Source organism: Natator depressus, chromosome 22, assembly GCF_965152275.1.
Source record: "Natator depressus isolate rNatDep1 chromosome 22, rNatDep2.hap1, whole genome shotgun sequence".
Classification (NCBI taxonomy): Eukaryota; Metazoa; Chordata; order Testudines; family Cheloniidae; genus Natator; species Natator depressus.
Window position 1 is genome coordinate 5,974,130 of NC_134255.1, and position 26,356 is coordinate 6,000,485.

Below are 26,356 nucleotides of genomic sequence, written 5' to 3' on the forward strand. Positions count from 1 at the left end.
CAGTTACGCATTGGTTTGCTTGTAGAGAGCTGTGGATGTGAAGGTTTGGGTGGGAGGGGCCTGTTTGTGTGTTTGCAGGGTGTGGCAGATTGTGAAACGTACTGTGTGTGTGTTTTAAAAATCTGGAGGTCTTTCCCCTTCTCCGTCACTGTCTGTCCCATGCCAGCTTCATTCTCCCTTCCTTCCACACTTATCCCCAATGTACAGCAAATCTGGGTGCCTAAAGTAAGGCTCCTAAATCCATCCATCCAAGTAACCATTACCCTTCATTTCCTCCGAGCAAAAAGAGCTATTATTTTTTGCACAGTGTGCAATCTTATCATCCAGCTGCCACTGGAGAAGGTTAGAGGGAAAGCAGATAAGACATGAACTGAAATTTCAAAGGAGCCCTAAATAGCTTCTAGTTAGGTGCCTGAATATGGATTTAGGAACCGGCACCCAGCCTAGAAAATTAGGGCTAATGTGTCTGCTTGAGTTATGTACATCTTTGTGTTTCTATGCAGAGTAGGGTTGTGCATTCGTGTGAGCATGTGTTTGCTTGCACGGCGTGCATGGTTGCATGGATGGGGTTATGAATAGGTGAGGCAGGCATGGCTGCACATGTGCAGCAAAAGGCCATTTCACTCCATCAGGTAAGAGCTAGGGCTGGACGGAAATCGGGAGACTGAAAATCCCCCAAATGTAGACATTTTGAAAACATTTTCATTTTTCAATTTTCTAAAAGAACTTGATTTCGAAAAATGTAGGGACTTCATTAACTGAGGATGTTTGGTGTCAAATTTTTCAAAATTTCAGGGTTTTTTCAGTTTTGCAGCTAGAAAGTGGGGTGGAGAGGAATAAAAGAAAAAAACGGGACACTGGAAAAATAGCTTTTTTATTTTCAGTTTTCATCAAAAATTTTTTAAAAAGAAACTGAAAATTCTCTGCTGAATTTTTGTGTTCATAAACAAAGCCATTTTTGACGAAGAAAAGCTTTTCATGTGAAAAATATTAGCCAGCTCAAGCGACCAGAGGTTCTTTATTTTTTTTTATTATTATTTATTTTTTGTATGTTGGTAACACTCCTTCTTTGTGTGGAAGGTTTTTGGATCACTTTGACTTTTATCCATGTCAGAGAATGTACAGTGGTAGCTCTGTGCCCTTTTAATTGTCTCTGAGTGTGATGATTTTTGTTGATGCTGTTTGTTCTCCTGCTGATGAAATACTCCTACTCCATTTTTAGTTCCATTGCACAGGAAAAGAGCAGGGGTAGTGGTTGGGTTTTGTTTTGGGGTTGTTGTTGTTTGCTTTTGTTGTTGTTAGAGAGCGAGAGAGCGAGAGAGAGAGAGTGTGTGTGTGTGCGCATGCTTATTATGATGATTCTGTGGCCAAATGGGGATTTAGGATTCCAGGAGAGACGGTAGCTAGCGCTCTTGGTTTCTTTTCTTTTTTAAAAAATTGTTTTCCTTTGAAATTCCAGAGTTAGTGTTTTGTCTCCTTTCTCCCTGACCCTCTTCGGAGGCAGCCGTGTGTTTTTTCACCAAAAATACTTGAAACAAAGAATCGTTGTCTGTAAACCGTAGCAGGCAGGAAACCCAACTCACAGGGGATCGCTCTGAGCCAGCGCTGTCCCAGAGCTAGACTCCAGTTCTCTGAATTCAACCTGACAGCTTGTCTGGAGCACTTTCTAAGTAACCATTATCCTTCCTTTTCTCCCAGCAAAAAGAGCTATTATTTTTTTTTTGCCTTGGGTGCGCTGTGTGCAATGTTATCGCACATATGTGTGTGGGTTACACATTTGCTGGGATGCGGTCACTCCCTCCAAAAGTGCTTGGAATCACTCAGGCTGTTTCCCAAGACAAGAGTAAATTTGTTTCTTGATAATGAGGCGAATGGGCAAATGCTGTAAAAGCAGCAGCAGCAGCAGCGTGTGTGTGTGTGTGTGTGTGTGTGTGTGTGTGTGTGTGTGTGTCCCCGCCTTCCTTTTCTCTTCTGTGAGTGTCTGTCTGCTTTCTCTGTGGAGGTGTTTTTGCGTGTCTTTGCAGAATAAATATTTGTGGGTGTCTCTATTTCTGTGTGTGTTTCTTTGCATTTTTGACTGTGTATGTTTGGGGCAGTGTGTCTGTGTCTGTGCATACACCTGTACGAGTATGTGCATGTGAGTGCTGGTCTGTGTGTCTGTGCTAGATGTGTATATGGGGGTGTTTGTGTGCACACACACATCTATATGTCTTGTGTGTACATACAAACTTACAAAGGCAGTTTTTCTTACAAACCTGAGTTTGGGAGAGATTGTGTTGATAGATATTTTTGCTTCCACTCTGCTCTGTGCACTGGGGGTTCTTTGGCTGATGTCCAAGCAACAAGCAAAACATTTCTCTGTGCTTGCTCCTTTTCTTTGTAATGTGTCACCCTACGCTGTGTGTAGGGTGGCGGCGAATCCAGACAGGAATCAAGAAGTTCCACTGCTCTAAGGCTCTGGGATGTTTTTCTAGGCAAGCTCTCACAACGGGGGGCTGTCGCCAATGGCCCCCAAAAAACCCAGAGCAATTCTGATTCCCGCAGGCAGGGCCATTGCTCTGAGGAAGGGAGCGAAACCCAGGCTCTAGGTTTCCTAGCTCAGAGAGGTTTTAGTTACACGTCACCCCCAGTGGAATCAGCTCCTGCAAGGGAAGAGATCAGAGATGAATACAAAGGAGCGACCCACTTCAGAAGAAATCAGAACTGCCCCCAAGCATTTGCCCATTGCTAGAACCTAAACAGAACTTTGCTGAAGGTGTTGAACTGTGTTTTCATTCCAGGCACCTCCTGCTTCCTGGTTCTGGTTGGTTCCAGAAACTGGAAATGGGCTTCAGCTACAATGTTCGAATCCAGAACTAGATCTGGATTAGGATCCAGACTGTGAACACCCAAAGTTTTGGTCTGGGTCACCACCGACACAATGCTGGCTCTTACCTACAGATCCATATGTACCTCTCTGCTAGCCTCATCCACTCATAGAATCATAGAAGATTAGAATTGGAAGAGAGCTCAGGAGGTCATCTAGTCCAACCCCCTGCTCAAAGCAGGACCAACACCAACTAAATCATCCCAGCCAGGGCTTTGTCAAGCTGGGCCTTAAAAACCTCTAAGGATGGAGATTCCACCACCGCTCTAGGTAACCCATTCTAGTGCTTCACTACCCTCTTGGTGAAATAGTTTTCCCTACTATCCAACCTAGACCTCCCCCACTGCAACTTGAGATCATTGCTTCTTGTTCTGTCATCTGCCACCACTGAGAACAGCCCAGCTCCATCCTCTTTGGAACCCCCTTTCAAGTAGTTGAAGGCTGCTATCAAATCCCCCTTCACTCTTCTCTTCTTCAGATTAAATAAGTCCAGTTCCCTCAGCCTCTCCTCATAAGTCATATGCCCCAGCCCCCTAATCATTTTCGTTGCCCTCCGCTGGACTCTCTCCAATTTGTCCAAATCCCTTCTGTAGTGGGAGGCCCAAAACTAGACACAATACTCCAGATGTGGCCTCACCAGTGCCGAATAGAGGGGAATAATCACTTCCCTCGATCTGCTGGCAATGCTCCTACTAATGCAGCCCAATATGCCGTTATCCTTCTTGACAACAAGGGCACACTGTTGACTCATATCCAACTTCTCGTCCACTGTAATCCCCAGGTCCTTTTCTGCAGAACTGCTGCTTAGCCAGTCGGTCCCCAGCCTGTAGCAGTGCATGGGATTCTTCTGTCCTAAGTGCAGGACTCTGCACTTGTCCGTGTTGAACCCCCTCAGATTTCTTTTGGCCCAATCCTCCAATTTGTCTAGGTCACTCCAGACCCTATCCCTACTCTCCAGCATATCTACCTCTCCCCTCAGCTTTGTGTCATCTGTGAACTTGCTGAGGGTGCAATGCATCCCATCATCCAGATCATTAATGAAGATGTTGAACAAAACCAGCCCTAGGACCAATCCCTTGGGCACTCCACGTGATATTGGCTGCCAACTAGACATTAAGCCATTGATCACTACCCATTGAGCCCAATGATCTACCCAGCTTTCTATCCACCTTCTAGTCCATTCATCCAATCCATACTTCTTTAACCTGCTGGCAAGAATACTGTGGGAGACCATATCAAAAGCTTTGCTAAAGTCAAGGTATATCATGTCCATTGCTTTCCTCACATCCACAGAGCCAGTTATCTCATCATAGAAGGCAATCAGATTGATCAGGCATGACTTGCCCTTGATGAATCCATGTTGACTATTCCTGATCACCTTCCTCTCTTCCAAGTGCTTCAAAATGAATTCCTTGAGGACCTGCTCCATGATTTTTCCACGGACTGAGGGGAGGCTGGAGGGTCTGTAGTTCCCCGGATTTTCCTTCTTCCCTTTTTAAAAGAAGGGCTCTATATTTGCCTTTTTCCAGTCATCTGGGATCTCCCCCGATTGCTATGAGTTTTCAAAGATAATGGCCAATGGCTCTGCAAGCACATCAGCCAACTCTCTCGGCACCCTTGGAGGCATTAGATCCGGACCCAGGGACTTGTGCATGTCCAGCTTTTCTAAATAGTCCTTAACCTGTTCTTTCACCACTGTGGGCTTCTAACCTCCTCCCCATACAGTGCAGTAGTCTGGGAGCTGACCTTGTCTGTAAAGACTGAGGCAAAAAAAGCATTGAATACTTCAGCTTTTTCCACATCGTCTGTCACTAGGTTGGCTCCCCCATTCAGTAAGGGTCCCACACTTTCCCTGACCACCTTCTTGTTGCTAACATACCTGTAGAAACCCTTCTTGTTACCTTTCACATCCCTTGCTAGATGCAACTCCAAATTGTGCTTTGGCCTTGCTGATTACACCTCTGCATGCTTGAGCAATATCTTTATACTCCTCCCTAGTCATGTATTCAAGTTTCCACTTCTTGTAAGCTTCCTTTTTGTGTTTAAGCTCACTGAAGATTTCTCTGTTAAGCCAAGCTGGTCGTCTTTCATATTTGCTATTCTTTCTGCACATCAGGATGGTTTATTCCTGTGCCCTCAATAAAACTTCTTTAAAATACAGCCAGCTCTCCTGGACTCCTTTCCCCCTCATATTAGCCTTCCAGGGGATCCTGCCCATTAGTTCCCTGAGGGAGCCAAAGTCTGCTTTTCTGAAGTCCAGGGTCAGTATTCTGCAGCTCTCCTTTCTTCCTTTTGTCAGGATCCTGAACTCGACCATCACATGGTCACTGCTGCCCAGGTTGCCACCCACTTCTACTTCCCCTACCAATTCTTCCCTGTTTGTGAGCAGCGGGTCAAGAGGAGCACAGCCCCAAGTTGGTTGCTCCAGCACTTGCACCAAGAAGTTGTCACCAACACTCTCCAAAATCTTCCTGGATTGTCTGGGCACTGCTGTATTGCTCTCCCAGCAGGATGTTTGAAGTCCCCCATGAGAACCACGGCCTGTGATCTGGAAACTTCTGTTAGTTGTCCGAAGAAAGCCTCATCCACCGCATCCTCCTGGTCTGGTGGTCTATAGAAAACGTCCACCACGACACCACCCTTGTTGCTCTCACCGCTAAACTTAATCCAAAGACTTTCAACAGGCTTTTCTCCAGTTTCATGCCGGAGCTCTGAGCAATCATACCTCTCTCTTACATACAGTGCAACTCCTCCACCTTTTCTGCCCCACCTCTCCTTCCTAAACAGTTTATACCCATCCATGACAGTGCTCCAGTCATGTGAGTTACCCCACCAAGTCTCTGTTATCGCAATCACATCATAGTTCCTTGACTGTGTCAGGACTTCCAGTTCTCCCTGCTTGTTTCCCAGGCATCTTCTGTTCGTGTACAGGCACCTAAGATAACTAGCCGACTGTCCTACCTTCTCAGTATGAATCAGGAGGCCCCCACCCCGTTGCACCCTCCTCCTTGTGTTTCCTCCTGGGATCCCACTTCCCCACTTACCACTGGGCTTAGGTCACCATCCCCCGGCGAACCTAATTGAAAGCCCTCCTCACTAGGTTAGCAAGCCTGCCTGCGAAGATGCTCTTTCCTCTCTTCATTAGGTGCATCCCACCTCTTCCTAGCAATCCTTCTTCCTGGAACAACATCCCATGGTCGAAGAATCCAAAGCCCTCCCTCCAACACCACTTGCACAACCACGCATTTACCTCCACAATTCGATGGTCCCTGTCTGGGCCTTTTCCTTCAACAGGGAGGATGGACGAGAACATGACTTGCGCCTCAAACTCCTTTATCCTTCTTTCCGAAGCCACATAGTCTGCAGTGACCCGCTCAAGGTCATTCTTGGCAGTATCATCAGCGCCCATGTGGAGAAGTAGGAAGGGGTAGCAGTCCGAAAGCTTGATCAGTCTCCCCTAGTTGTACTGAGATGCTAAGCAGAGAGGCAGAATGGCCCAGTGGTTAGGGTGGTAGCCTTGGACTCAGTAGATTGGCATCCTGTGTGTTCTTGGGCAATCTGCTCTGTGCCTCAGTTCCTCATCTATACAATGGGGATACTAGCACTTATGGTGTTCTCTGAGGATAAATATGTTAAAAGATAGTCAGTGGCTCAGAAACTATTATAACAGGGCCACACAAGTACCTAAAATAGACAGGTTATAGAATTATTTTTAGTGAACTAGCTGCTGCCCCTACTGGATAGAATCAGAATTACTCAACTGTGTGCCTGAGCCCTTACTCAACTGTGTGCCTGAGCTCAGTGATTCTCCTTTAGAACAAGTGGTAAGGGGCTGTGCTTTTGAAGGAGGGAGCTCTGCGTTCTGTCCCTGTTGCCACAGTGAAGAGTTCTGAGTGGCCTGGGTGGGATAGTGACAGAGGATGTAGGTTGGATACAGCATAAGAGCTAGGTATTTATTATTACTGTTGTTGATGATGATGATAATAATGCCATTATAAGGTACTGTTAATTTAAATGTAAAGCATGCAGGTGTTTAGGGACAGGAATTACTATAAACAAAATGTTTAACAGAAAGTCATAGTGCAATGATTAGTTATTGAAAATATAACACCATTAAATAATACATAATAATACAGCTAGAAAATTATAAGGGTTACAGACATTAAGTGCCAGATTTCTAAAGTTTTAGCACCCATGATTGGGACGCCCCTGTGGCTCCCATCTAGGCACCTAAATAAAGGCCAGATTTGCAAATGAGTCCAGCAGTCAATGTGCGCTCGACATGCTGAACTCTTTTGAATACAGAGCTCTCTTTAATTCAGCTGCAGAGTAGCAAAGGAGAGAAATAAAGGGGAGTAGGTGGGGCCCAATGGCATGTTTTCAGCAGAGATTGCAAATGAGCTGGAGCGACACGAGGAGGGTGTTCAAGATACTGGGCACTGCGGAGGAGAAGGCTCTTGCACCAGTACTGGGGTGGTAAGGAAGTGAGGAGGCAGAAATGCCTAACTCTCTGCTAAGGGATGGATTGCTCCCAAGTATTGGTAGAGTGGATCAAAGAGAACGTTGGGATTCCATGGGGAAAACCTCACCTGTAGACTAGAAGCTCTCCACGCCCTCCCCTACAAGCATGATCTAAGCATGTGAGTCGAAGGGGAGCTCAGCATGGTGCTACTTTAACCCCTGGAGTTGGCAGCATAGGTTTTGTGTGGCATGGGTTGAGAGCCTGTGGCACACAGCCTTAGGGACATGCAGTGCTTGGGCAGAGTCCACAACCAGTTACATTTACTGCCATCATTTAACATGGTGCATCTAACATTTCAGGGTGGGGGTTGAGGTGCTTTTGGTTTCCCCTGCCGCTCCAGAAACCTACTGTCTACGATTCCTCATGCAAAAGGGTTGCAAAAATACACACACATGCCCCGGGCGTAAACACCAGGGTATTACATGCCACAGAGTGTCAGGGCTGGGAACTCCAGGGCTTGGCCTGCAGTTCCCTGCAACTCTAGATTTTCCTTGCTCCCATGTGCATCCCCTGCTCCAAGGTACCAGAATCATGCCAGCTCCAGCCACCCCTCTCTCATTAGGAGGGAAGCAGTGAGGTCTTGTGCTCTCTGCTCTCTCTTTCAGCTTCTTTTCAGTGGTCATTCAGATGAATCACAAGCCTGCATCCTGCAAAGGATGCCTGGCCCAGCTTTTCCATTTAGAGCCAATAATCTAAATTCCAGCTACCCAGCCAGGATCTGTCTTCCTACTGAGGCCAAAGGACCCACTGCAAAAACCAGTGTGTGTTCCACACGAAGAATCCCACAGGCTGTTTCAAGTTCTCAGCCCTCTTCTCCTTCCGTTGATTTGCATCAGAGAGGTTTGTAAGGCTGGATACGGGCCAGGCTTGGGTTCTCCAGGACCCAATTGGAAGTCAGATGTACAAGGTCCACCCCATTGTGGCCTGCTCTGAGGGCAGGTTGGGTGAGAGTGTAGGGGGAATGCTGGATTCCTAGTGCCTTAGATGCCTCAGTTTCCCCATCTGTAAAATGGAGATAATTTCACTGACCTGCTTTGTAAAGCTCCACAGATAAAAAGTTCTGTGTAAGAGTGAGGTGTTGTTATGCTATAGCTGTATAAATAGGATAGACTAAGCCAAAGGCCACCAATAGGCAGGGCTGGTAATGGAGGCAGTGTCGTCTAGTGGCTAGGACAATGGGCTAGGATTCAGGAGACATGCGCTCTAGCCCTGGCTCTGACCCTGCCCAAGTGGCTTTACCTCTGTTTCTGCTTCTAGCCTTTGTCTGGCTGGTTTGTTTAAATTGTGAGTTCTTTGGGGCCGGGATTGTCTGTTACTGGGTGTTTGTACAGAACCTGGTACATAGGGGCCCTTCAGTGCTACTGTAATTACATGCTGAGCGGGTGTTCCTTGGGAACATGCTGAGTGGGAAGGAGCCCTGTCTCAGAAGCTAGCTGCTGCCAGTGATAAATGGGGTGTGGTTCTGCTGTTTAACTGGGCTCATGCATGTGCCATGACTCCAGGGACTCAGCCTGGCGGTGCTAACCCACCAAGAAGCAGATGGCAAGGTTGTGCAAAGTGGCTTGATCCTGCAAGGCGCTGCGTACCTCCTGGGAGGTTCTGAGCACCCTCAACACTCACGGAAAGGCCCACAACTGCAGGATGGTGGGCGACGTTCTGGTGCCTCCTGGGACTGTTCCTCTAATCTCCTCCAAATCCTCCGTGCACAACAAGGGAAGGTTAGCAAAAGAGGCATGTTGGGAATGGGATTAGCTGTTTGGACACCGCAGCATTAAACAATACTTTGAAATCCCAGGACTCCGAACCACTTGGGCACCCAGGGCAGAGCCCCACTGACCCGTACATTAATCCAGTCCTGATACTGCCAACTCATTTGGCATCAGAGGGCCATGGTTCAGACCCATCATTTCACAATCGAGGCTTCTTGCCTAGCACCCCCAATCCAGAATGTAGAGCGGTTGGGCTGTGCTTGGCTGGGAGACCTCCGGCCCTGCCGCAGGTGGGGTCATGGACTGGTAGGTGGCACTTTCCTCTGCTGAGTCAGTACTGCCCCAGAAGACACACACACAGAGATTTTCTGGAGTGTCTTGGCACCTCTCTCCTGTGGATTTCACTGGGAGTTAGGCACCTAGGTGCCCTGTAAACAAAACCCTGGCACCTATCTGCATCTTTAGGCACCTAAATCCCTTTAAAAACCTGACCTCAAGCCCCCTGGGATCCAGCTGGAGGGAAGGTGCCCTAGAAAGATGAGATCGTTATCACAAGCCACTGCAAATGTGACCCAGCCAGCGCCTTGTCCAGCGAAATCAAGAGGCCTTGCCGAAAGAGGCCCACTGCCCGTGCTTCCCCCAGAGTGTTTGTGAGGGCGACGCTGACTAACAAGTCTGCTCCCCTGACTCTGGTTTGATGGAGTAAGCTTCTAAGGAGGCAGCGGGATACAGGAGCTGTCAGCACTCACTGAGCGGCTGGGGAAGCCAAGGGACTGTGAGCTCCATTGTTCAGTGGGAACGCCGGCCCCCAACGGCACCCTCAGCCTTTCAGATTCGAAAAACATCGCTTTTTCCTTTTTAAAGCTTTCTTTTTTTTTTTCTTGGGGATTTATTATCCAATCTTTAATATCCTGAACAGGGCCTTCCTGATACCATGTTCTCTCAGCTGGCGTGCAGACTTCAGAGGCTGGTGGGAGTACAGGAAGGGATCCCGAGCTGTGCACATTTGATCAGGGATTTTTTTTCCTCAGGGGAGGGAAAGGAGCATCTGTGAACCCCACCCCTGTGCCAGAAGCCCTGCACAGGATAACTCTGCTGAGCACTAAGGGCATGACCTTGCACCAGTGAAGCCGGTTGGAAGTTTGTTGTTGACTTCGGCGTGTGCAGGATCTGAAGCTCTGAGATCTGGGTGGGGAGAAGGGTCAGAGGAGGTGGGCACAAGGTGCTGCTTCAACTGTGCTCTCATCCTAGAAACCACTACCAGAGCTCACCTCCCTGGCACAGCAGGGCAGTAGACTTAGGGCCTCCTTGACTTCAACGAGAGGATGAGCCAGGCCTTCCCACTGCTTATTGCAAGCCTTAAGGGCTTGATTCGCCACCGCGTTATTTCAGTTTTACATCAGTGTAGCTCCATGGAAATCGTTGGTCTTCAACCTGAAGTAACCCAGCAGGGAATCAGGAATTCCATCAGGGGCCCTATCCTACCAAGTCCTGCGTGCTATTGGCTTCCACTACAGTCAGGAGGAGGTCCATGGGGAGGGATTTAGGGTGAAAGGTTGTAGCAGAGGGCTCAGAACCACTTTCAGCATTCTGATTCTACCACTATGTGACTTTGGATAAGTCAGGTCACCCCGTGCCTCAGTTTACCCCACCCATATAATAGCTCCTGGAGAGGTGCATTTATAAATGTGAATAAATAAAATGACACTAATGATTCCTCACCTCCTTCCAAAGCATGTCGCAAGCATGAACGTTTGCAAAGCTGTTAGATCCTTAGTTGAAAGGTACTATGAAAGTGCAAAGTGTTATTAATATCCCATACCTTGCCTCTAATAGAGTCTGCATTCATTCTGGGGAATTTCTGGATATAAACCAGACAGCTGCAGAATGACATTTCTTGAAAACATCTATGATTTATTTTCTGCTCTTTAATTCCATTTTGTATTGAATACACGTTTGTCACAGGGCCGCTGTTCAAATGGGCCTTTTAAGTCTAAAACAGACCTAGGGCAGGCGTAATTTACTTCAGCTGGCGTAAACTGGCCTTGCTTAGTTGAAGTCAATTGCTGATTTACACCAGAAGGGGACCTGGCCTCATATTTTTAAATTGAAACTCTGTAACTTGGAGTGTTTGAGTGTGAAAATTGAGCCACTTTACGACAGATAACGACTCTCTGCATAACTAACCGTCTGGCCATAGTTCTGTAGAATCTCTTTGAGCCACTGGGCGTCAGATCCTGGGAACAATATTGTTTTTGCAGAAACCCGAGTCTCTGGATGGATTCCCTGGCTCTGCCTTTTCCATTTTGTTTTGAACACGTTCAGCTTTAGAGTCTGGGACTAGAAGCTGGCCGGGCTGCTGTGGTTCGTTCACGTTGCACAGCTTTTTGTGAAGAAAAAAAAAAACAACAAAAAAAAAACGTTGGCAGATTTGATTGTTTTGTTTTTTGAGAGAGGTGGAAACTTGCACTGCTTGAGAGAGAGCACGAGTGAGCTGTTTTCCACAGCAAAACGTGCATGACTGGCTGCTGTTCTTAATCCCTCTCACCCGTTGTGCCATACAATGGAGGAACTATTTATTAACCTTATTCAGCCCCCTTCCCAAAAGTACTGAAGGGGCTTATGAGGTATTAATCCTCACAATCCAACTCAAGAGGTAGAGAAGTATCTTATACCCATCTTGTAGATGGGGAACTGAGACAAAGGGAAACTAAGTAACTTACCCAAAGTCACACAGGAGGAGAGGGGGGGAATTGAACTGGGTTTTCTGACTGCTACTGTAAACATAATACTGCCCTTGCACTCCCAAGTCAGCTGCCTGGAAAGAAGGGTGCAAAGAAACCAGCGCAGGGAGCTTTAAAATGATTAATGACTTTAACGTCATTTTGGGCAATCTCCACCCAAGAGCAGATTCTCAGCAGGTGTAAATCAGCCGCATTCGGTTGAAGTCAATGCAGCTATGCCGATTTACACCTGCTGAGAATCTGGCCCTCTGTGTCTTGATCCAGTATTTTTGATCACAAGAGTGAGCACTGATTTGCAGTTAAAGCACCGGAATGGCAAGCAGGAGATGTGGGCTACACTCTGGCTCTACATGACCATGGGTAAGTCACATTGCTGCTCCATGCCTCAGTTTCCCCATCGGTAAAATGTAGCTAATTATCCAGACCACTGCTATGGAATGCCTGGGATCTTTAGATGCAAAATGTTCTACTGTTATCTTTTCTTTTTTGTTGTGTTGATTCACTGTGGGTCAGCCAGTCATGTCATGTGCATTGGCAAGGTTCTGCTTTCGGCCCCAACCCAATCTAGAAATGATGCCGTCGCTCATGGGATCTGAAGGTGGCAAGTTGTGAGTTGAATCAGAAAAGTTGAAAGAAACTTAAAACTTCTCTGGTCACATCTCAGAAACAACCCCCTTCCTTCTTTAACCGGAGCTGGGTCCACCCACTGCAGTGCCACTCTGCCGTCTTCCTGTCGCAGTTTCAATGGGGCTCCCGGGCCTTAGCTTGTTGGCAAATGATGCCAAAAGCTTAGAATTAATATGCAGTTTTATGTACCTGCCAAGGATTATCAAAGGGGAGGAATAAAAGTGACTGGCTGGCTGCCAAGGATGGGGAAGAAGAAGCCATTTGGTTACAAGGGGAATGGGCTACAATTTAAGCCTTGTCTATTGTGCTCTGATTTCAACCACTACCATAATGACACTGGTGCAAGCCCCAAGTGTAGACAGCACAAGGCGCAATTTCCACCAGTGGTTTCAAGCAGGGGAAAACTCCACTGGTGCATATATAGCAGCTTTGCTTGTTTACACCAACGGCTCTTAGCTGGGCAGAAAGGTTCACTTAGCAAAACGAGTCCCCAGCCCTGCCACTGGACGAGCAAGAAACCCAGACTGGCCTCTGCCATTGAGAGATGGCTTGTCGGATTTTTAATGCACAGTGGGTTGTTTTTAAGTCTGACCTATTTGCAGCAGGGATTGTGGTTTCTATTACAAACAACAGTAAAATAAAAATAAAAACGGACAAGTTAAATGAGCTCCTTTCCCCCCTTTTCTCTCTCTTCCCTTCCTCTCCCCCCCCCCCCACGCTCCCTCTTTCTTTTTTTCGTTTCATGCCAATAACTAATTTAAAAAACTGAAGAGGCTTTTGCAGAGCCAGATGGACTGGGCGAGTGCACATGGATTTTTCCACAAGGAGATTCGCTCTAGTCTCCTTGCTCGTCTCCAGCCCCAAACCATGAGAATGGACAAGGGCATCAGCAGCGCCATCTCCTGGCTCTTATTTACTCCAGGGGTCATGGAAGGAGTTTGGGGGCAGCAGTTCGTTTGCTGAGGTGCTTTCTGATGAGGGTGGTTGTTATTTTGAATGTTGGGTGTTAGCCTGGTTTTTATGGTTTCTTTGCGATCCACGAGGAGACTTTGGAATCCTTTTTGGTTTAAAGCCCTGGCTTGGTTCATGTTAAATAACCTACTGGCTCATCCCTTCACTACCTCTCAGTCTGGTCCTTGAGTGGTTTTTCTGTCCAGCCTCTCCAGGATGAGAGTGAGAAGACAGGCTGGGGAAAACGTGGATTGTGAACTGTTCAGCAATCAACAATAAAAAAACTAGGGATTTAAAATGCAGGATTCTGATGACACATCTTTGCCCCAAGCCAATCCTCACTCACCAGTGTTGCTTGCTGGGAAATCAGAGCCCATTGTTTCCCCCACTTTCTCTAACACAGTGCTTTTCTGCATCCCTCCAGGGCCCCTTCAATGTCCTTGGAAGGTTTCCTGCAGCTTCCAAATCAATCATGGGCCAGCTCCTCACTTGATGTCAATCGGCATGGAGCTTCGCTGATTGACACCTGCTGGGGATCTGGACCCATAACTCAGGGCTACCCATGATCCGCAGAGGTCAGAGACAGAAAAGACTTGCTGTGGTCACCAGTCAGTGTTTAGCAAGGTTCTTTCTTCTAAGTGTGAGGAAATAAGTGTGGCATCGCAGATACTCTATGCAGTAATAAGTGCTGGGAAATGTTGACTCTTTAATGGCAGCGACTCTACCAAGTCATTTAGTACATCTCCCTGCAGAGACCTAGATTTTCCGAAGCTTTACCCAGGCCAGCTGTTAAAGTGCATGGGCTTCCACGCTTCCCCTTAGGAGCCCAGTACATCTCCCCATCAGGATGTTTTTCATGATCTCCTTTGTGAACTTTCCTTTCTAGCCAACCTCTCCTAGATCATGAACAGTTCCTCTGTTTCCTGGATATTTACCAGCTCTTAAGGCAGGCTCCTTGGGATCCATACCCCACAATCACAGGGGGGCCAGAAGAAGCAGCGAGACAGAGGAGCAGGTGGTTGTGCAAGGCACACCTGATTGCTGCCTCGCGATGGGCCAGGAGGATGAGCAAGGGCTCTGAAGTGGAAAGAAGGCACAGATATTTGGGAGGGTGGGGGGCAGCTGAGAGGCAGATTTTGACTAGACGGGAACTCAAATTTTGTTGGGTTCAGTTTACATTTAGCCTCAGTCCACCCCATCTATTCCCATGGGACCAGATGGTGCCTGACAGTAGATGGGTATACAAAACAGGGTGGAGGGCACTAAGCGTTCTTGTTTTCCTCCCTGACTTCCAGCACCAACTTGTGCCCCACGCAGGAGTCAAGCACAGGCCCAGTCTATGCTACCACCACCTGTGCAGGGAGGAGATGGAGTCCCAAGCCTTACCCCTGCTCCCACCCTCTGCCTGCCACTCCCTGAACAAAGTCTCCCAAAGCTCCACTTGTCCCATGCCATGTCTTATTATTTAACATTCGTATTTTGGCGGTGCCTACAGGTCAGACAGGTCAGAGTCCCATTGTGCCAGGCACTGTACAGACAGATCAAAAAATGACAGCCCTGCCCCAAGGCCCTTGCACTATAATGTACAATACATAACCGATGGCTGAAACGCATATATAACCCAGGGCATGGAGACAAAGTAACTATAGCGTGTGTGAAATTTCTTAAGCAATAATCACAACTAGCCACCTCTCTAGCCTTCCTTGGACAGTCTGGACTCACCTCCTCCTTCCCTCTTGTCGTTTGTCATTAGATCCCTCCTACGACGCGGTCAGGAGAGCCGGATGGGGCAATAACATGAACTCCAGCCTCACCAAAAGTAAGTAGCCATGTTGGGGGTGGCAAATTCTGAGGCAGAGGATCGAAACATGGTCATGAGTTGGGCTAGGTTTGGTTTGCTTGTTGTACAGGCATCAGAATGACTGAGGATCCAGGCCTTATTAACTTCCAGTCTCTTGTGAGACTTAATTCATTAGAGCCATCCTTACCTTGGGCCAGATTCTGATACCATTAATCACGATGAATAACGCCGTACTCCAATCCCTTACTACTGTTCAAAGGAGAAAGGTGCCACTCAGCATGAGAAAGAGTAGCAGATTCTGGCCCTTAATATTTGTAAAGCACATTGAAGTCATCATATTGAAAATCCTATAGATATGCAAATTATTCTAGTTGTTAATTATTTTCATAATGCAGATAATTTTGCAATACTACGGGGTGGGGCCAGATTTCCTGCTGCCCCCAAATGGTAGGTTTATGCCCTGAAGGAGGAGGATTGCTAGCCCGTGGAATTTTTATCTCAGCTAGTATAACTGGCTGTCACTGGGGCATATTCTGTTCTTCTTTCACTGGTGTCACATGTCCTGGGGCCACAAGTTGTCCGTGAGCAAGATACGACTCAGCTGGGGTAAGGCTGGCAGAATTTGGCCCTAAATCAGTACTTTCTGTTTAGGAGCTTTATGGAAAATGCTCAGTCAGAATGGGAAGGCCATCCTTTGGTTTATAGCATTCTCTCTGTTATTAGTGATAATCTGAATGGATGGAGCAGATGCTAGGGCTAAGGTTGAACGGATTTGTAGTGCTGGCCGGGAATTTTTTGACCAAAACCTTTTTTTTTAATCAGAAAATGTTGATTTGCCAAAAGCAAAATTGTTGATGGGAAAGACTCATCTGGCAAATTTCCCGCTTCAAAAAACATTCCAGAAAAAAGTTGAGAAATTGTTGACATCCCGTTTTGCCCTTTTCTAAACAAAAAATTCCATTTTTCAATTTGAAGCAAATGTTTGTTTCGAAATTTAGGTTCACTGAGAGTAAAAAAGAATTTCAAAAAGTCAAAATGATCAAAATGAAGCATTTAGTTTGACCTGATTCAAAATTCTTTAAAATTTTTCCATTGATGAAAATTGTGATTTTGACTTTTCATCCCTGTCCAGGGTAATAAATATGTATGAAAACTCAGTAATTCCCATATGACCACAAAACTGTTTCCTGCCCATCTCCACTGGCTTGGCCACATTCATGTATACACTGTATCCATCTTGTTCCCTAATTGTTCCCTCTCGTCTGCTTGCAGTACATCTATGATCTCACTTTTCCTGTTATTACAGGTCCCCCGGTTGCAGGGACTCAAACTGTGAATAAGAATACAGAACAGCAACGGCCGCAACCAGGTAAATGTGTCCAGTGTGTGCTCGGCTGCATCCCATAAATAACTTCATTTCCCAACCTGTTATTGTAACGTTTCAGGCTGGGACAGTCTTAGGCTCAAGTTAAGTGGGCTCAAACACTTATAATACTTGGTCAGCTCTGTTCATCCAACAAGGCTTATCCAAAACTACTTTCTTCTGGCTGCTTATGGATCCTCCTACCCCCATTTAAAAGAGATGTCCCTGTATCAGCTTTGTCATGTGCAGGGTCCAAAATCCTTAGTGTCAGCTGCTTTGGTGTCTCCTTTGACATCCCACAGCAGGCAGTGTAAAGGATTCTGAAGCAGCTAGTCAACGGAGCTGCTTCTGCCACAATGGTGAAGGGTCTATGGGCTGGATTCTAACCTCCCTTACACCCAGTGGTGAGCTGGAGCCGGTTCGCACTGGTTCGCGCAAACCAGTTGTTAAATTTTGAAGCCAGTTTAGAACTGGTTTTTAAAGCGGTCGGCAAACTGTGGCCCACGGGACTGTCCTTTCCATCCCACCTGAGCTCTGAGCTGGGGAAGCTCCCCTGAGAATTTTTACTCACCCAGCGGCACTCCGGGCCTTCGGCGGCACTTCGGCAGCAGGTCCTTCAGTGCCACCGAAGACCCGGGAGCGACTGAAGGACGTGCCGCCGAAGTGCTGCCGGAGACCCGGAGCGACTGAAGGAACCGGTTCTTCAGCTTCTGGCAGCTCATCGCTGCTTACACCAGTATAAAATGGGAGCATCTCCAACAAAGTCGACAGAGGTACACCACTATCAAAGCACCATAAATAAGAGAATCAAGTCCTGTCAGGCTCCAAGCAGTGATACTTCTTGCTTGGGTTTCCCAGTGGGTTGGGTTTCTTCTCAGTGTTCTGCACAAATGCTTTGTAGCTTTCTTTGTTAAGGTATAAATTCAGCCATGAGCCAACACCAAAATCCAAGGGACAATGAAAGGAAGTAGAGAGATTACAACAGTGTGGCCCCTGGAAAAGGGAGGAGATTCATTTCTAATAAATGCATGATGGAATTTCTAAAAAGCATTCAGCATGAATCTCATTCTGCTTCCGTTAGCATCAGCAGTAAAACACCCATTGACTTTAGTCAGAGCTGAGTTGGACCAATCTTCCATTGACTTCATTGGGAGCAGATCTGAGCCAACAGGGAGCGTTTTTGAAAAATCCCACCTGCACACAAGAGGAAATAATCAGCCCGACTAGAAAATGAGGCACACTTAAGCAAGTGGCCCAACTGCTCACATTAAAGCAAATGTATTTGCTCAGATCCCATCGTGTTGTGCTGGCCTGACGTTATGTTTTCATGCAGCCAACTGCTGTGGCTGGTGCTGTGGCATGTGTCCAGTGGGGATTTTGATCTTAAAAAGTGGGACACTCTATGAAAAGAGTGCAGCAGCCGCTACGTTATTTAATCCTCCCTAAATAATGTGCGTCTGTTCATTAAATAACATAAGAGGCCAATGGGACTGATTTGTAGGAGGGGAGTGGCAATGTAAAAAAGGAAGGAAAATGGACATCTGGATCATTCTGGTTAAGAAAAATAGAGAAGTACTTTGTTTCTTTTTGTGCAGTAGAGTAAAAAAAAGATTTCTTGTCTCTTTGTTTAGATCCCTATCAAATTCTGGGACCCACCAGCAGCCGCCTAGCCAACCCAGGTGAGTTCAGTTGGGGACACCAGACCACGATCTTAAAGGCAAATTCCAGCTCCTGTTTAAAGGGCCAACTCTCTCATGAGCCACTGCGCCAGACTGGGCTGGAATCGTAGCTTTTGTCCCTCTGCTGCTTGTGTAGAGTATATGGGCCACTGGACTGAATAGGAGTGGATCCCACATCTGCCCTTACCACTTCCCTCTGTGCTGGTCATGGCAGCTGGTGTGGAGAATTTCTTCATGATCCTCCACATGGCTGTTCTAGCTTCCATGTGCAGCCCCCATCATGGGCCTTAAATAGTAAGAAGGCTCTTGAGCTGACTGTCTTCCCCAGGAGGGACGTTTCACTATTATAAGGCAAGGGTGGGCAAATGATATAGTACAAGGACAATGCAAGAGTAAAACTAGGTGGATAGCTCCGAATAGTCTTTGTTTGAATACAACCAATGAAGTCACTTCTTCGGTATTGGTCACCGCATGAAGTTGCTCACCACAAGCATTTTACCCCTCCCCCTCAAAGCAGCTAACCAGATTTGAACCCATGAACTTTACTACTACGCCACAGAGTAGAAGACCTAAATCGCTTTAAGCTCTTAGCTAGCCTCTGGTGACACCCTTTGCAGGCTTGCTATGTTTACACAATGACCCCCTGATCAAGTCATCTACAGACCTCTGGTAATAAGAGCAAGAGCATGAGCATCTCTTGCTTGAGCTAACGGACAAGGTCGATTAGCATCGAGGCTGTTGCAATCTTGTAAACCTCTTTACACGGTCCAGCCACAAGAGGGGGACAAAGACCCACCTTGGCATTAATGTGGGTTACATTTGCACAAGCACGTGTTCTGTTCGCAGAGGGATAAGGTGTTGAATGCTCATGCAAAAATGGATTCTCATGAGCCTCCTTACAGGAAGAGTTAGTACGGCCATCTTGAAAGAGTCTAGGAGTTCTCCAGTCTGAGAGAAGAAATCATATTGTGATTTAGGTGATCAGCCACAAGGCTGCACATGGCAAATTATGAACTGCAGGTGTTTTCAGCAATAGTTATGAAAATAGTTAGTGAGCAAAGCGAGGTTGAAATACGTTTATGTCAGCCATTCAATGAATAATTCTGAATAATGACCATGTTCATAAAAAGCCCATTTATGAATGCTTTGTAGATTTGTCGATTTTAATGCCAGAGGGGACCACTCTGATCAGCTATTCTGACCTCAAACGGAAGAAGAGGCTGAGTGACTTGCTTTCTGGGAATAGGTGGGCCAGCCCTCCACAAGAGTTTGTAAGGCTTGAAGGAAACTTTCCCATCAAAGATTGAGATAGTCCCTCTGTTTCCTGGCTTTGTCTTTTCATTTAAGCAGGAAATGGAATGTCATTTCCTTTTCTCTTTGGCTCACTTCATGCAGGGAGCGGGCAGATCCAGCTGTGGCAGTTCCTCCTTGAGTTGCTCTCGGACAGTTCCAATGCCAACTGCATCACGTGGGAGGGGACCAATGGGGAGTTCAAGATGACAGACCCCGACGAGGTGGCCAGGCGCTGGGGAGAGCGCAAGAGCAAGCCCAACATGAATTATGACAAGCTGAGCCGAGCCCTCCGATACTACTACGATAAGAACATTATGACCAAAGTGCATGGCAAAAGGTATGCCTACAAATTTGACTTTCATGGCATTGCCCAGGCTCTCCAGCCTCATCCAACTGAGTCTTCAATGTACAAGTATCCATCAGATCTTTCCTATATGCCTTCTTACCATGCCCACCAACAGAAGGTGAACTTTGTGCCCCCCCATGCTTCCTCCATGCCTGTCACATCATCCAGTTTCTTCGGAGCAGCAGCATCCTATTGGACCTCCCCTACGGGCAGCATCTACCCAAACCCCAATGTCCCACGTCATCCCAACACTCATGTACCATCGCACTTGGGCAGCTACTACTAGATGTTTTGTACCTTCAGTGGCCTTTATCAATCTGGTTGGATGCTCTCTTTACTTCTGGGATTTTCTGGACCATTTTTGGGTATTTTGTGGCCATTGTTGGGTGGGGGGAATTAAAAACTGGATATTAGTTATTCTTGGATCAAACTTTCTCTTTTTTTTTTTTTTTTGTAATTTTGCCTCTTCTGTCTTGAACTGAGAGATGGATACCTCTGCAGGCCAGTACTCTATGTTTTTATTTTGGTTCTAAGTCTTATGTCCTCTGTAGAAATTGTCCGTGAAGATTGCTCACCACAACCTGGAATGATTATCAGCATTTGAATTTTTACAAGACAAGAGAAAAAAATTTTTAGCAGTCCGAAGGCTCTTAACAAGACATAGATCCAGCCGTGGGTCTTAGAAGAATGCTATGTTTGTTTAACGGGGACTTAGGATGACATGTGTGTTTTTGGTGGGAGGGTTTCCGGTTTCGGGGAGGGGATGGAAGAGTCAGATATTATGTTGTGAGGATCTGGGGCTGCAGAGGATGGCAACTGGAATTTTAGCTTTAATTAAGGCCAATGAGGTTTTTCACCCAACTGGAAATTTTATATATATAAAGAAGTAAAGGGCATTGAAGGAACCTTTCTAGAGTGTGCAACTTGTGTTGGACTGTATATTAACTCCAGAAACATCTGAGACCAGAACAAAAGAAAGTAACCTAACATCAAGCACAGACATTCCTTGAGAGCAAAGATGAAATAAACGACAGCAGATCCTGGAGAGCTCTGCCAAAGCTTTCGGGATCGCTAAGCGCTACCGATTCACGAACGCTGTGCGTTTGTCAGACCGTCATTCTAAGGGTCAGCTAATCAGAAGGCTACTTACTGTATAAGTTATGCAGAGTTATTTTTTCCCTATATCTCACAATATTAAAAGAAAGATGAAATAAAACGAGTTGACCTCAGTCACAAATGCAGGTTATTTTTACTATCAGATCAGTTGTTCGTGGGTTTTTATGTTGTTGTTTGTCTTGTTTTTTTGTTTGTTTTTTTTTAAATGTAATTTGTACATCTTTTCAATCTGTACATTTGGGCTGTAGCTTTGTACTTTTTGCTAAAAAAATTAAAATGAAAAAAAGATACATGTAACGTATCTGGTGGGAATAGAGCCCTGATCCCACAACTGGATCCAGGCAGATTTCCTTCCTATACTAGTGTGGAACACATCGGAGCTCACTGGGAGTGTCTAAAGCACAGGGTTTGTGCTCCTGTTTTAGCTTGAGTTCGTTGATTGCTAATTAACTCAAAGTCAGCCAACATGTTTGTATTCAAGCTAGTTGAAAAAATGCATCAACGTTTTCCAAATTTTTCACAATTTTCCATCAAAATGGAGTTTTTCAAACATTTTGATAATTCTATCAAGCTGGATGAAAATCAGCAAACATTCCTCCCCCACACAAAAAAAATGTGTGAAAAGCTTTTGCAGAACATTTTCATCACCATTTCAAACATTTCAAAATTTTCATCTACCTCTAATTTGCGAAGCTAGACTTGATGATCCAGGAATGTTCATTTAAGGACAGAAACATGAAGGTCTTGGAACAAATGTTTTTAGAGGTCTTAGATTGGTATTTGCAAGCTTATTAGCTAATTTGGAATTAACTGGCAATCATTTAACAGGAGCAAAAATATCTAGTGTAGACATAACCTCTGAATGTCTGTGTCAGTGCAAGGTTTAGTCCACGTGTATTTGCTTGCAGAATTGGGACCTTAAAACAGAACATTATAGTTTGGTCATAACTTTAAACAGAAGCACTGATGCCATTATTTAACGAAAGGGGAAAAAGAGATCGAGCTAACCAGTTTAGGTATTAGTGCTTTTGGAATGTTATAGGTAACATTACTGCAATAATCACAAAAAAATTAAAAAATTATTAAAAAAATTTCCCCATGGAAATGGGCTTTTGCTACTATATATATGCAATGTATTTTGGATATTAAAATATATATAATTTTGCAAGTAATCTTTGTGGGTTTTTTAAAAAATTTGTATTAAATGTTATGCTGACAACTGTTGTATGAGGATTATGATGTAAAAAAATTTGAGAAAATAAATGGGTGTTTTCTTCTCTAAGACATCATATTGTTACACTTTTTTCCCCAAGCTCACAGCAAAACCATAAACTTTCAGTCTAAACTATATTTATTTTCAATTCAGAGAAAGAAACTAAGAGCAAACTAAATAATACTTACACTTTGTATACCACTATTCATCAATGGATTTCAAAGTGCTTGACAAAAGAGGCAAGTATCATTCATTATCACCATCTTACAAATAGGGAGACTGAGGTACAGGGAAGTGCAGTGACTTGCCCAATGTTACCCAGCAGGCCAGCAGAAGAACTCAGGTGTCCTGAGTTCTAGTCCAGTGCTTCCATCACTAGAACACACTTCTCTAATGGCTTCCCTATTTGCTTAGTCTATGCTGGTTCCCTGCGTTACAGTCGTAATTGAGGGTACAGACTTACCTCTGATTATCCAACCTTTGGGGGGTTTTAACAAATTATTAATGGAGAATCTCAATGTATTTCCCCCCTCCACACACAACCCGTCACAAGCAAGTCTCCAGTCCAATAATCTTAACGTGCTTGATTAATGAAGCTTCACTCTGAACAGTGACTCTAAAAATGGCACCTTCTTACCCAACAGATCTGTTCCCTGGGTGTATTCCACTGGACCTGCTGATTTTAGTTACAAACGTAAGTGTTTCCTTGTTTAACTGTTTGTTAAACACAGCTATGGTAGAGCGAGCTGTGGTCTATTCTGGCTGTGCCCCACCAATGAATTGCTAAGTTGTTTCCAGAGGCATTCGTGTGCTTTCACAGGTGTCAGTGTTGGCAAAATGTGACGACCACGAGTTTGCACACATGTCATTTGGGGCAGAATCACAGAGCAGTAAGGGTATACAGGTGCCACCGAGAGCAAAATTTGCCCTGCAGAATCCTTGGCCAAGATGTTCAAAAGTGAGTCGTGACTTGGAGAACATCAGTTTTCATCTTAAACCTTCTGAAATGGAGGTGTCTCAAGTTGGCCGCTGCAAAATGGAACCACTTCAGATCATTGGTCTGGTTCCAAAATCTTGGAATTGATAACTAGAGGTGCCGTTCAAGTCACTAGCGGCTCACCTTGACTCCCAGGCTGAGTTTGCAGGATTGAAGTTCTGAGGGAAACCCATTTTTTTAATGGGTAAACAGAGCGCATTTGCACTAGGAGGGATTGAGAGAATATAAACATGGAATCTAATGGCACTAATTCTACACAGTTGCTTTTCTGAGGAGAAAAGAGCAGATGGGAGCTGAGGTACAGCAGGCTTATGTCAGAAAGTTTTATAAAAAGGATGGTTTACAACTCATGAATGAGAGTTTTTTGTGTGGACAGGGCAGCAGGTAAATGATTTGCTCTGAATTAATGTTCAGAATTCAGAGCTAATTGGTGAAATCCCGTCTACACTGAGGCCCATGGGAGTTTTGCCATTGACTGCAACAGAGCCAGGATTTTTACCCACTGGGTCTATACCAAAAATAGCTAGGCTCAAGTAGTGTTAAGAGTCTGACTTCAGTGGACATATGAAGCCCTGTGCCCTGAAGCCACAGGGAAAAAAGTGCTCACTAGTGACACTTGTTGGTGACTACAGAAAAGAGCAGCCCTGAGCTGCTTGAGAATGCCAGAGGGGCAGAGGGTCCCTTGGGGATGGAGCTCTCTGCTGACAGCTGTTGGTGAGCAAGGGATTGAGTGGGCCAGGCCTCATTTGCATTTCACTTATGTGACAACTTGGGACCTTTTGGCATGTAGACTTTGGAGGCAATAAAATACTCTTGTCCCAGTTGGGAAATGAAGGAGAAAAGATCTGCACCATATAGGCCGGGGGCGAAGGGTCACCTAGTAATGAGGCACAGTTGGGTAAGGAAGCTTAGGCAGCCCTGGGGAGAGATGGATGACCTTCCAGTTTTTGTGAGGAGTGTATTTCTGCTGGGAAGGACTTTGTCCAGGGTCCCATATCTTGCTGATGACTCATTAAACGGCTGCATTACGACAGTTTCAAGGCAGTGGGCTGAAGCAATTTTGTGGCAGGCTGAGGTGGGTGGGACGGAACACCCAGAGAGCTCCCTTTACCTCAGGGTCTCCGCTGGGGGCCTCCCTACTCAGCAATCAGAGCCCAAATCACTTCAGCTGGGTCAGAAGGCGGAGTCCCTGGAACAGCCCGGAGCACCAAACTGCCAGGGTCCTTGGACCGCAGCAACCCCGGACAGCAGACAGTGAGTGGGGAGGTGGGGCCGAAGGCAGTGGCCGGAGCGCGGTAGCCACTCACAATGGCAAGAGGAGGGCTAGGCTGGGATTATCGCTAAGACACCCTAGAGGAGAGGGAGTTTTACCTCATAGAAAGTGTCGATTGATTAATTGCTGGCTTTCCCAAGTGCATTCTGTCATCCCTTCTAATAAGTTCTCTTTGTTGTAAACCCCAGGAGTCAGTGCTTACGAGCGGGGAAGTATTGCCTATCAAGGGTGCCCAGGGTGGTATACCTAGTGACCCAGGTTTCTGGGCCGGGGATCGAGCTGCTATTGTTTACATTTTCTGAAGGAACCCCTTGAAAATTGAACCTGGCCTCTTTTGCTGCTGACAGCCCCTGGCAGAAGGGTTACATACAAGACCTGGAAAGTGACTTTTTACCTCCCCCTTTTTGCCTAGGTATTAAGACATGTAAGACAGTGGCTCACAACCAGGGGTACGTTGCAGGGGTCTTCCAGGGGGTACATCAACGTTTCTAGATATTTGCCTAGTCTTACAGCAGGCTACATAAAAAGCACTAGTGAAGTCAGTACAAACTAAAATTTCCTACAGACAATGACTTGTTTATATGCTCTATATACTATACCCTGAAATGTAAGTACAATATTTATATTCCAATTGATTTATTTTATAATTATGTGGTAAAAATGAGAAAGGAAGCAATTTGTCAGTAATAGTGTGCTGGGACACTTTTGTATTTTTATGTCTGATTTTGTAAGCAAGTAGATTTTAAGTGAGGTGAAACGTGGGGGTACGCAAGACAAATCAGACTCCTGAAAGGGGTACAGTAGTCTGGAAAGGTTGAAAACCATTGATATAAGAGATGCAGGATCAGCCATTATTACATGGGGCTGGGGTCATTACGAGGGCTGCCTTAATTTTCATTTGAGATGTGCCTGAGTATTTTGGAGCCAAATCTTGAGGTGAAAGACACCACATTTCAGGTGTCTAGGTGTACACCTATCTCTGATCCTCATGCTTCAAAACATAAACAGATTAGCAGATGTGGAAAGGAAGAAACCTGCTTTGGTAGCGTGTTCTCTGTGTAGGTCTGTGAATGGCACACAATCCTCTGGAGTCTACAACATTGACCACCACTGGAGATTGGATGCTAGACCTAGTGTCAAATCTTTATGGGCTTAAGAGATCCATTTCAGCCATGACATTGAATTTTCTGACAGCTGTGACAGACTTTTAATCTTATTTAAATGCAGAGGAATTTTCCTGTCTTAACACCTTTTTGTTTTTACATTAGTAAGGACTAGAAGGGAAAGGAAATAATAAATGTCTATCATACCCTTGACTAGCAAAGGGCTCTGAGACTCCTTCAGGCTTGATGCCATCTCAATGGAACACTGACTACTGGAAATATGCAATTCTGAGTTCCTTTTTTGCAAACTTTTACCCTGAAGCTGGACCATTATCTGATTAAACTTCCCATAAATTTTTATATTCAAGTGGGGCTGTTGCTGTGGCCATATCATGGTTTGCACCAAAACCACGGATGCAGCCTTCTGCTGTTGACCAGAAGAGGAGAGTCGTCAGTCTAGGAAGATCACCTAAAGGAGCTGGGGTATTATTTGTGGCATTATTATCATAGGGTTGCTTGTGAGCCGTGGACTGTGCGTGCCGATTTGTTGCAATGAAATAGCATTTTTAATAGTGCTGGTTGGGAATTTTTCAACCAAACATTTTTCTGTTTGAAAATGTTTCGTCGAAGCAGAAACTTTTTGTGAAAACAAATCTGCTTTGAATACACAGGATGCACTTTCCAGTCAAAAGTGGAGTAAGACCTGGCCTAGTGGTTTGGACCATTCATCTGGTAAGTGCCCTGGCCACTGGC

At 45.6% G+C, this 26,356-nt stretch overlaps 1 protein-coding gene and 1 long non-coding RNA gene across 4 annotated transcripts in view; one reads left to right on the forward strand and one right to left on the reverse strand.

The window, feature by feature from the left end:
- The window catches only part of FLI1 (Fli-1 proto-oncogene, ETS transcription factor), a 115,813-nt gene extending 93,544 nt beyond the window's left edge, over positions 1-22,269 (forward strand). For all 3 annotated transcript variants that reach the window (XM_074936894.1, XM_074936895.1, XM_074936896.1), the window contains 4 exons: positions 15,173-15,238; positions 16,527-16,589; positions 18,215-18,262; positions 19,658-22,269. In XM_074936894.1, coding sequence (XP_074792995.1) covers positions 15,173-15,238; positions 16,527-16,589; positions 18,215-18,262; positions 19,658-20,187 — 707 coding nt within the window. In that variant the 3' untranslated portion in view covers positions 20,188-22,269. The remainder of the gene's footprint in view (positions 1-15,172; positions 15,239-16,526; positions 16,590-18,214; positions 18,263-19,657) is intronic.
- The window catches only part of LOC141976097 (uncharacterized), a 55,209-nt gene continuing 29,664 nt past the window's right edge, over positions 812-26,356 (reverse strand). Inside the window, exons 2-4 of the long non-coding RNA XR_012636075.1 lie at positions 15,142-15,267; positions 6,117-6,483; positions 812-2,642 (exon numbers count right to left, since the gene is read on the reverse strand). This is a non-coding gene — a long non-coding RNA (uncharacterized LOC141976097). The remainder of the gene's footprint in view (positions 2,643-6,116; positions 6,484-15,141; positions 15,268-26,356) is intronic.